Genomic DNA, 11,607 nt, shown 5'->3' with positions numbered 1-11,607 from the left:
TAGAGCGCTTGCCTTGCATGCATGAGGCCCTGGGTTCGATTCCTCAGCACCACATAAGCAAAAAGAAAAAAGCCGGAAGTGGCACTGTGGCTCAAGTTGTAGAGCGCTAGCCTTGAGCTGAAGAGTTGAAAGAAAGCGCCCAGACCCAGAGTTCAGGCCCCACGACCGGACCCCCCCCAAAAAAAAAAAAAAAAAAGAAATCACTTAATGGGCTGGGAAGGTGGCTCAGTGGTAGAGTGCTTGCCTTGCATGCATGAGGCCCTGGGTTCACTTCCTTAGCACCACATAAGCAGAGAAAGCTGGAAGCGGCACTGTGTCAAGTGGTAGAGTGCTAGCCTTGAGCTGAAGAGCTGAGGGACAGCACCCAGGCCCAGAGTTCAGGCCCCATGACTGACAAGAAAAACCCCAACAACAACAAAAAAAAGAAAGAGAAAAGAAATCACTTGATGTATAAAAAAAAATCTGAAGACATTGTTCTTGGTTTTAGGCTACTTTTATAAATTTCTATGCATCACATCTTGTATAAGCATAGCTCAAATAAATATTGTGTTTCTACCCAGAAGCACAGTACAGACCAAAGAGATCTTAGATATCTGAGCTGGTCTGCTTTTCCAAGGAGGAAACAAGAGTCCAGAAAACAGAGAGGTCTTATCCCAAATAAGTTAGAAGAACCCAAACAATCTCCAGGGCTATGCAAAGACATGAATGATTCTGTAAATTATCTGGTTGAGTGGTTAGTGCCTGTGTCTATAACTTGGAAGTACCTTTCACATAATGCTTAACACATTTGAGGTGAATAAAGGCCATTAGCCTTTGCTTTTGTTTGCTTATTTTGCATTGCTAAAAAGACCCTGTTCTGAATATACACCTAATAATAAAGTGCTAGGTCATATAGAAGACACTAGGTAAGTTTGACTAGATTTCAGAAATTCTCTTCCTCTAAATCCTTCAGATAAAGAAGGACCCCCCTCCCATTTTTCCTCCCCTCCCTAAAAAAAAGAAAAATCTGGCTACTCAAGGTTCATAAAACCAGATAATGGAAAACCTTGTCCTCTACTTCTGCTTTACCACTTTATATACTGTGCTCAGAATGCCTCCAGTGGCTTGGAATGGGTTAGAACTTAGGTCCTTGCCTGTGCACCATTACTAAGTGACCACTGTGAGTCACATTACTGTAGTAGAAGGGACTTCTGCTTTGGGAGCTATGCATATGCCCAGGTGAACAATAATACAGGATCAGGAGTTGGGGCATCCTAGAAAATAGGTTTCACCTAAAATTTAGTTGGGGGCAAGAAGAAACAGAACAAAAGTAGTTGAAGTCTGAACTAGATGGGGGTAGATTAGAGTCCTGGCATTGGATTGGTTATCAGCTTGCAGCCCCTTCCAGGCTGCTCAGGGCTCAGTACAGGCCCGCCACCCCTTACCCAAGCTCTTAGAACACGTCTGAATTCTAGTACAGTGGGGGCCCACAGTCTATAGACCCCATCAGGTGGGTGGTTATATTTTGGCATCAGAGATAGAAGAGGGGCTGGGTTGCATGGGGGGGAGGGGGAAGAGGGGGTATGTGTGGGGGAACCTCCAAGCTATTGGGATATAATACAACACAGGATTTGGAGTTGAAAGGTATTAGTATCAGTTTCACCCAGTCAAGAACTAAAACTAGCTGAGTGTTATGTGTAAGGTGCTATTTGAAAGACTTTGTACCTGTAACTTAGCCCTCGCAACCATCTTTTGAAGTCAGTCCTACAATTACAAATGAGGCTGCTGAGGTTAATGAAATTGCTTAGGTTAAAATCTGTGAGCAGATAACCAGGATTCAAGCATAGTCATTCTAACTTAAATCTTCCAGCGTAACCACTATGGGCATATTTGGGAGAGGTGGTTTTGGCTCTGGGTTGTTTTTTCTTAGTTCTTTACTCAGAAACTAATGACTACTGTTAGTGTTTAATTATGTATTAATCTGTATTGTGGCACCGATTAATTTCTTTTGGTGCTGTCTTTGAATCCCAGCTGCATGGTCTCTGTACCTGCTTTTTAGTCTGCTCTCGAATGTCTTGGGGCAACTGTTCGGATTTCTCTCCTGCTGACTGCTTTCCTTCTTTGTGCATTGGGGCTTTTAAGGTACCAGCCCCAGGAGATACAAACAAACCTTAGTTAATTGAGTATTGGCTAATTGGGGTTGCATTGGGTGAGGCCTTTTATAGTGTAAACTCCAAGGGAGTGCTTAACTTTCTAGTAGAACTTCAGTTCACCTTGAATTTGGCCTTTGATAGTATCTTTATGGCTAGAACCCCTCCCCCCTCCAAAAAAAAGGACACACATTCTAGATCCTGACCTCCTTGTCTTTAATTTACATATTATGCATGCCCTTTTGTTAGTATACACAGGCTTCTTCTGCACCACAAAACAGAAGCCAATTAGTCAAGAGGCAAGGCAGCTGTAGAGAAAACTTATTACCAAAACTGTATTAGTGATCAGAAGGTGGAAGACCATCCTCCTAATCATCTCCCCAGGAAGCTGACTTAGGTGCCCTGTGTAGAGATGTAATAGTCACAGACTGGTGGGACCTCTCAGGTGGAGGTTTGTGACCAGATGATGCTTATCTGGGCTTGATCTAGTTCTGAGGCAATTTTCAGTTCTGCAAAGCCCTAGAATTAAGATCATTATTTCCTCTGAGTATTCTTGTCACTAATTAATTTGCCCAAGTGCAGGTCATATTGCCTCATAGACAGGCAAAAGGGGTAGATGGCCTTGAGCCCCTATTGCAGATCACTAGACTCTAGGTAATGAAAGAAATCTTAATAATTAATTATTGTGGAACACCAGTGTCAGGTGAGGTTAACCAGGAGTCAGGCAGAGATCTGGTCTTGGTGTTTAAACTTTGATTCTTAGCTTATTTTGTCTATTACTGAATACCTGTGCTCATGTTTGTACTGTGGGGAACCCTAAGACTGGATTCTATTTTACCACAAGTGCCTAGGCTAATGGAGAGGATGGTTATAGTAAAGAGATGGGACCTTGATACAGCCTGTAAGAGATGGGGACTCATGGAAAGGAAGGATGGATTGATGAGTCAGGAATGATTGTGGACTAAGCTGAGGCTTAGGTGTTGAATGAGGCCCATTGCACATGAACAAATGCTTGACCCAAGCTGCCATGGGTCTCTTTGCTTTCTACCTGGCTAGTAAAACCCATGTTTTAACTAGACTGTTGGGAATGTTCCAAGTAGAAGTAGTAGCAGTTAGGATCTTAGTGTTTTTTATGTTCATTCTCTCACTTAATCTTTTGTTCTGAGAAGCCAGTGGATTTGTAATTATATGTTACAAAAGAAAAATCCAGGTCAAGCATATTGACTAGTTAACACTAGTGAAGGATGGAGCTCTAGATTTAGTTAGATGCTCTTTCCAGCTTCTGTATTGTTGCACTCAGTCTTGGGACCATTGGCCGTAATGGATGGCTTCTAGTGGTGCGCAGAGACATGAGCATGATTAATACTCAGTGTTGTCTGCTCTGGTGTCCAGGCATACACATAAGTGTTCTAGCTGACACAGTCAAACTTAGTGATATATATGTTTCATCTCTGTTTATGGAGAATGAAATAGGTTCTTAGGATCTTGGATCATAGCTGTGTAAGTGATGGGGGTAGAGGGACAATGATCCAAGCCCTGTCCTTTCTTCAAAGGGCTTCTGCTTATTATTTATTGGCCTCTGGAGGACACAGTATTTTACTGGCAGCCATTGTAACAGATCTATTTGACTAATCTTAAGAATCACTTTGGACATATCTTGTAGTATGGACATGTTAACCAGATCTTTAATGTAAAGACACACCTTAAATCTTTGAGACTGGGATGATGGGTTAGTTTGTGTACTCCTTTTTCTTTGGAAGGCATACAGCCATGTGGGTCCTTGTCTTCCATCTATCAGGACTGATCTTCTAGACAGTTCTTTAAGTGCTAAACAAAAATAGGAGTAGTCTTATTCACACTTCATTTTTATAGGTTTTCTCTAATCCTTTCTTAAGCATAATTTAATGAGATTTTTCCATTGTTTTTCCTTTTTCACATTAAACTTTGCTTATGATGGGTTGCATGAACTTCTCTGTTGGCTTTTTTTTTGGGGGGGGGTCAGTCATGGGGCTTGAACTCTGGCTTGGGCACTATCCCTGCGCTCTTAAAGTGTAACACGGCTCTTTAAAACATTTCACCAAGTAGAAATACTACAACAGAATGTTAACATCCATAGGTAATTACATTCTTTCCAGGCTTTTCCTTTTATGTGCTGTATGAAGAAATATTTTGAGGTGGTTTGGGTGTTTAGTGTGTCTTTCATTAGTAGTGGTTTTTTGTTTTGTCTTTTGAGGACATTTAGAATAGGTTCCTGGAGTGGGACTAATGTGTCAAATGGACTAAGTTTTTTTTTTTTTTTCCTTTCTTTTCTTGGTGCCGGTCTTACAGCTTGAACTCAGGGCCTGGGCAGTTGTCCCTGAGCTTTTGCGCTCAAAGTTGGTGCTCTACTAATTAAGCCATAGGTCCATTTCTGGGCTTTTGGTGGTTAATTGGAAATATGAATCTCTCAGACTTCTGCCCCAGCTGGTTTAGAACCGAGATTCTCCGATGTCAGCCTCCTGAGTAGCTAGGATTATAGGCATGAGCCAGCTTGAACTAATTTTTTTTTTTTTGGTCGATCGTGAGCTTGAACTCTGGGCCTGGACACTGTCCCTGAGCTCTTAAGCTCAAGGCAAGCATTCAAGTCACAGCTCCACTTTTCCGTTTTCTGGTTGTTAATTGGAGATGAATCTCATGGACTTTCTTGCTGGGGCTGGCTTTGAACTGCAATCTTCACATCTCAGCCTCCTGAGTAGCTAGGATTACAGCATGAGCCACTAGCGCCCCAGTGAACTAAGCATTCTTAAGACTTGTGATATATACTGTTGAATTGCTGTCATCTTAGCAATTGAAGTCAAAATCTACTTCTGAGAAAAGTGTTATGTAGCCGGACAGTGGACCCCAGGGACTTTGAACATTGAACTCCTTGGAGTGTACATAAATAACAGTCTGCTTATAAGAAGCTTTTGCCAGAGAGGGAAATAGAACATCCAGGGAGAAGTTGCTGCCGGTACCAAGATGATCCTGGTGAGCACCCAGGTTCTGCTCCCAGCTGCTTGTGTCATTCTTTGGAGCCTCTGCCTCCTCCCCTGAAAGGATAGGAGTTTGGAGTGGAGAAGATTGGGTCAAATACTCTGAATTATTCCTTTACAGCATACTCTGGTGTATAAACTGACTAAGTTCCATTGATCCTAAGCCATCAAGCCTTTCTCTTGATTGCTGTTTGCCTCCTCTTTTGATCATTCCTGGTTGCAGAACTCCTATTAAGTTCTCAGCTGCTCATCTGACTTTTGGCTCATCAGCCTCCAGAGGGAACTCAACTAACCCATACTCATGGTTTTACATGTTAATATCATAGTGTCATCCATAGTCTGTCAGGTTATGTCAAGGGTAAGTTTAAGATCAGTGCCTCCATAGATATGTATAGTAAGTGGATGGGGGACTTTTGAGTGTTTCTGTTGCCCACTGCCTGCTTACAGGCATACCTCCTCTGTGATTCCTCTGGGCTACCTGGTCCCAGGTTGCTTGGTTTCTGAGCCCATGAGGCTTGATTGGAATTGGAGTTAACTGGAAGCTGGATAGCTCACTTCTAAAAGAGATGTAGGAATAGCCTTATAAAATCCAGAGTATTTTGTGTGTCTTATCAGAAGGTACTTGCTTTTCCAGGGCTCATACTGCTCGTACAGTTTACTGTTACAGTCAGGTGGAGCTTGCTGGCTTTCTTTCTCCATAAAGTGGCTGCTTTTTTGTTTGTTTTTAAAGCATCAGGGATTAAGCCCCAGGTCTTCTGCATGTTGGGCAAGTGCTTTACCACTGAGCTACATCTCCAATCATTTTTATTTTGATACAGCTCTCTCTGTGTTGCCTAAGGTGGAATTGAGCTTGTAATCCTCCTGTTTCAGCCTACCCAGTAAAGGCTTACAGGCATGCATCACCATACCTTTCAGCAGGCCACGTTTTAATGGAAGACATCACTATGTATTTCCATGAGTAATGGTAATGCTCATAGCGTCTGGTTTTGAGATATTGTTTAGTATATCTGTCTCTCTGCAAACTGCAATATGGGAAATGCTTGGAAATGCAGAATTTATTTTAAGGTCACCCACGCATCAGACTTGAGGGTAAGGGAGTAAAGTAAACCTGCCTCTTTAATCAGTCAGCCCTCTGTCAGTTGAATAACAGCATGGTCTGCTTGAAAGATTTGGCTGTGGAAGCTCAGATACCACCTTCATGGCCTGTGGCTGTCCCTTCTCTTTTTTTTTTTCCTTTTCTTTTTTGTCTGTTGGAGACTTGAACTCTGAGCCTGAGCTCTGTCCCTCAGCTCTTCAGCTCAAGGTAGTGCTCTACTACTTGAGCCACAGTGCCACTTCCAGTTTTCTGAGTGGTTTATTGGAGGCAAGAGTCTCACCGACTTTTCCTGCCCAGGCTGGCTTTGAACCATGATCCTCAGATCTCAGCATCCTCAGTAGCTAGGATTACAGGCGTGAGCCACCATTGCCTTGCTGGCTGTCCCTTCTAAGCAGGTTACTTAACCTCCTTAACTTCTTTCACACTTGATTTTCCAATCTATAAAATAGGCTGTAATGAGCTTATACAGTTGTGCCTGAAAACTGGTGAGCTCTCACATCCTTATCACATCTTCTAAATAACACCCTCCTTTTGTGTCTCTTTGGAAAGGAAACTAGATTTTTAACTTTTACTATAAATCTTTGATTGTATATATGTGTTGCTGGGCTAAAATCAATCACCTGACCTCCATCAGCCCCTATTCTGGTGGATCACAGTGACTTTTGGGTCTTAGGAGTGAGGGTGGTTGGAACCAGCATTTCAGTGACAAACTATCCCAGGTAGTTTGGTCATTTTTCCCTCCCCAGTGTATACTTCCCTCTGGGAAGGCAGAAAGTCAAAAAAGAAATCTAACCCCACCTTGAAAATTGCAAAATGTGCTAGCATTTCTCAGGGTTAAAGAGTTAAGCCATGAGTAGCTGACCAGAATGTCTGCTATTAGTTATAAAACTTTAATACAGTTTTAAGACCATGACCTTGGCTGTTCAGAAGAGGGAAGCTACTTGGGCAGCCAGGCTAGCATAAAGTAGATTGCCCTTCAGGCTGGCCTTACAGTGTGCATTCAGTTGCAGATTATGGATATGGCTGTGAAGGTTCACTTGAGGACCATAGTGATCAACTTTGGCAGAGATGTGGAGGATCCTTTAACGTAGAGACTGTCTCAAAAGTGTGTCCTGGTGTAGCTAGAATGTAGGTTTTAGTTGTCTTAACCTAAGAAATGCGCTGTCCTCCATGGCATATAGTCCACTATGATTTTTCAGATCCAAACATTTTCTTTTGTCTAATATGTAGCATCTTTATTGTGGCCTACAGTGTGTTGGTACTATTGAAATGTGACTTTCACGGACCTAGTTAGGGTTAGGGGTAATGAGGATGCTAGTGATGGTCTGTGGGCTTTTTCTCCAGAGGATCTTATACCCAACAAAATGTATTTCATACTAGTGACTTCACAGTAATCCCGTGATTAAGATGTCATTCTCAGATTTGATAAGACTGAGGCTTAGAGATTCAGGTTTTTTTTTTTTTATTGTGAAAATACCATATAGAGGGGTTACAAATACATGGGCAAGGAGGTTCAGGGTTTTGTCTATAAAGTTTTCATTGCCTTTCACCATGCCTCACTTAGCCCATGTTCTTCTCTGAATATTAGAATCAACCCAGTAAACACTGCAGTACCTAGAACCAGGGTATGCATCCAGACCTCTTGTTTCTGGTCTATGCCCATGTGGTCTTGTTTTCCAGCCTGGTTTGCTTCTCCACTTGAATAATCAAGTGCTAGGTACTGTCTCTTCCTTGAGTCTGGTAAAAAGTAGCAGAGAGGCCCAGACAGGCCTCGCTCCCTGCACAGGCTTTTTGGTCCAAGAACCCATTTGCCTTACCCAGATGCTGACTTGGGGCACTTGAAACCTTTTATTTCTTTGTCTGGATGCTCATAATCTAGCCCTACACTACAGCCTGTTTGGCAGCCTTGTTTTCTTATTTCTACTCAGTCACTATAGTTACCAGCTTTGTATATAAAATGATGATCATTTCCCCACCCTTTATTCCTCCACCAGAAATCTCACAGTTATCTGATGTGGCCTTTAGGAAGGAATTTGACTAGTTGTTAATCTTTTTCTTTCTGGCTCTGCCACCAGGGATCATTTCTTGTTCTTCTTTTCTGTCTCTCTCACGTCTAGATGGGTTTGGGCTTCAGGTCACAGCTTCATTTTGTAGTGTTTTTAGGTAGAAAGCCTCAGCCAGCTTGCCAGTGACCTAGAAAGAGGATTATGAGAGGGGGAAACAACTGTTCTGGAAAAAAAAAAAGCCATCTGCTCTGAACTGGTTCTACCTGTATTACTTTGATTGTGAGTAATATAAACAAATAAATTACATAATTGCAGTAGAAGGGAAGACTGTCTGATTGTGGTCAAACCTTAAGTCGGTGTCAAGTTAATCTTGGCTCAACCTGGATCTCCTAGACCTTGGGCTTTGTAAGACAGGGCCTTGGAAATATCATGGCAGGAATCTTCTGGATCACAGCCAAGGCTGTCTAAGGAAGTGCATCCTTTGTCTTTGGTTGTGTGATTACCCCATACTGGAAGCAAGAGGACATATTTCAGGGTATAGCTCAGTTAAAATTGTCCTGTGTGTCTACCTTGGGTGAGTCCCTTCTCTGTGGGCTCAACCTTTTCATTAATGAGATAAGACTTTCATATGAGAGCTGTCAATGAAAAGTATATCATGATTGGCATAGAGAAGACAGTCACCATCCTCCTACTTTCAAGCCCCACACAATTAAAAAAACCCAAAAACTGCTTATGCCTCTACTTCAGATTTCATTGTTCCCATCAGACTTTACACCTTTCTGGCTTATTTGTCCCTTTGGGTCCATTATTGTCTTGTCTGCTCCATGGTAGCCCAGAGTTGCTGTCTTGCATTCCTCTGCCAATCTGTATCCATTAAGGATATCTTGGGTCTTGCCCTTCTGCCTTGTTCATATTTGGTGAGCCTTGCCCTTCTTTGTGGTAGGAGTTGACCTTGCTGCCCCTAGTACTGCTGATGGTGATTGCTACCATACGTGCCTGCAAATCTAAACTCTGTAGAGCCAGAGATGTGTTAGGGTAAAAAAAAAACTTAAAATATCATTCTTCATGTATTAACAAGAATTTTTCTACAAGTCAGGAAAGGAGAGAGGGAAGGTCATTTGGCTGTCATGGAGCAATAGTGATAGTAGAAGCACACACTTAAACCCCTCTCCTCTTCCCAGCATGAAGTCCTGGGAGTTTGGATGGAATGATGCTCCTAGTTTAAGATACTAAAGAAACAAACAAACAAAAAAAGGCTTCACAATCAACCAAACGGCCTGTGAAACCATGATTTTCTACCCAGGCCCCTTCATTTTAAGTGCTAGATGCTCCACTAGTCCCTGGTACTGTCTGTCACCTCTTGGCCTGTCCTATGTGAGTTGAAATGGGCCTGCATGTGTAGAATTGACATAATACCATTTGTACAGGTCCTCTTGAAGTAATTATTTGTCGCCACTGTCATTGCTTAATGTAGCTTATTCCTTTGGTTGAAAAGTACTGTGAATATATCCATGTCACTGAAGCTCTTTCCTATCCTCCTTTGACTTAGGAGAAAGGATCCTGGGCTATGCTGAGGAGCCCTGCTATCTCTGGTTTGTCATGGAGTTCTGTGAAGGTGGAGATCTCAATCAGTATGTCCTGTCCCGGAGGCCAGACCCAGCCACCAACAAAAGTTTCATGCTACAGCTCACGAGTGCCATTGCCTTCCTGCACAAAAACCACATCGTGCACAGGGACCTAAAGCCAGACAACATCCTCATCACTGAACGGTCTGGCACCCCCATCCTCAAGGTGGCAGACTTTGGACTGAGTAAGGTCTGTGCTGGGCTGGCACATCGAGGCAAAGAGGGCAATCAAGACAACAAAAATGTGAATGTGAACAAATACTGGCTGTCCTCAGCCTGCGGCTCAGACTTCTACATGGCTCCTGAAGTCTGGGAAGGACACTACACAGCTAAGGCGGACATCTTTGCTCTGGGCATTATCATCTGGGCAATGATAGAAAGAATCACTTTCATTGACTCTGAGACCAAGAAGGAGCTCCTGGGGACCTACATTAAACAGGGGTCTGAGATCGTCCCTGTTGGTGAGGCGCTGCTAGAAAACCCAAAGATGGAGTTGCATATTCCCCAGAAACGTAGGACTTCCATGTCTGAGGGGATCAAGCAGCTCTTGAAAGATATGTTGGCTGCTAACCCACAGGACCGGCCTGATGCCTTTGAACTTGAAACCAGAATGGACCAGGTCACATGTGCTGCTTAAATTCAGGCCTGACCATCTTGGGTGTTTTTAAAAGTAGGTGAGTGCTCTCTTCTTCTTCATGCACACTCAATAAAGTGGGTTCTGTGTCCTCCTCCCTCCAGTGTACGCTGTGGAATAGGGAGAAGTGCAGGGATGATGAGAAGGCTCTTCTCGCCCCCCCCCCCCAACCCAAACACTACCATGACCTCTGCCAAAGTCTTGCTGAAGAGATAGGTTATGTAAGATTATTTGAATACAAGTTGGGAAATCTAGTTTTTTGAGAGGAGTTTGTGTTTTGGCTCAATCTCATAAGTTCCTAGGAAATACTTTTTCTTACTGTCAGGTAAGAAGTGCACACTATAGGAAATGTGCAGAAGAGGTACAGCTTTTCAGAGAGGAAATAGTATTGCTAATCATTGCTTTCCTGTTCAGATGTTACATGGTTTAGGTCTTTTTGTAACTAGGGAGACTGTTTTTTGTCCTTTTTACTCAACACAAGATTTGAGCACCTGTCATACTTGGAAAGGATGGCTTTCAGTGATGGGATGGCATCTCATTAAGCAGTCTCTTATGGTAGAGATTACAAAGAATATATTATTGAAAGTCTTATATAGACTTTGCTGTTTAAGGGTTATTGTGACTTTTTTGTCAAGTAGGCTGCTAGGCTTTGGGGTAACATAATAAGCCAAATCAACCTTTTCCTTGTCTTTGTGAATTCTGTAGCCTCATTAGAGAGAAAAACATTCTCAATATTTATCAGTTGTGAAAAGGGGACAAGTATTGAAGGAAGTTATCCTCTCAGTATGGTACCCCAAGGTAAGAGTAGGGAATTAGAAGTGGGAAGGATCCCAATATCTACAGAGGAACTGGTCTCGGGGAGCTTGATACATTGGTTAGACTAGACCTTTGGGTTAATGAGGAGATTGAGGACCAAGACAGAGCGGTATGGTAGAGAGGTTAGATAGAAAATTCAGAGGTGTATGCATTTAACAGGAATCTAGACGGAATCCAAGGTATGGACCAGACAGTAGATCAGACATTGATCCCCATATTTTTACATGTACTATAAGTGACTTATCTAAGATCCTATTGAATAAGAGCAGCTACGTCTTAACCTCCTACCT

The 11,607-nt window shown here is 42.6% G+C and overlaps 1 protein-coding gene across 5 annotated transcripts in view; it reads left to right on the top strand.

Annotated features, from left to right (window-relative positions):
* Stk35 (serine/threonine kinase 35) overlaps positions 1–11,607 on the top strand; it is a 39,453-nt gene that overhangs the window by 3,544 nt on the left and 24,302 nt on the right. For 4 of the 5 annotated variants that reach the window (XR_001174847.1, XR_001174845.1, XR_001174846.1 and 1 more), the window contains exon 2: positions 9,792–10,537. Coding sequence is in view for 1 of the 5 variants with exons in the window: in XM_013011077.1 (XP_012866531.1) it covers positions 9,792–10,504 (713 nt within the window). In the remaining 4 variants the exon portion in view is untranslated. Of the gene's footprint in view, positions 1–9,791; positions 10,542–11,607 lie in introns of all 5 variants that reach the window. The other variant, XM_013011077.1, reaches the window with a different exon arrangement.

Source organism: Dipodomys ordii, unplaced genomic scaffold (assembly GCF_000151885.1).
Source record: "Dipodomys ordii isolate 6190 unplaced genomic scaffold, Dord_2.0 Scaffold13, whole genome shotgun sequence".
In the NCBI taxonomy this organism is placed as follows: Eukaryota; Metazoa; Chordata; class Mammalia; order Rodentia; family Heteromyidae; genus Dipodomys; species Dipodomys ordii.
Note: the sequence above shows the minus strand (reverse complement) of the source record. Positions and strands in the feature narration are given on the sequence as shown.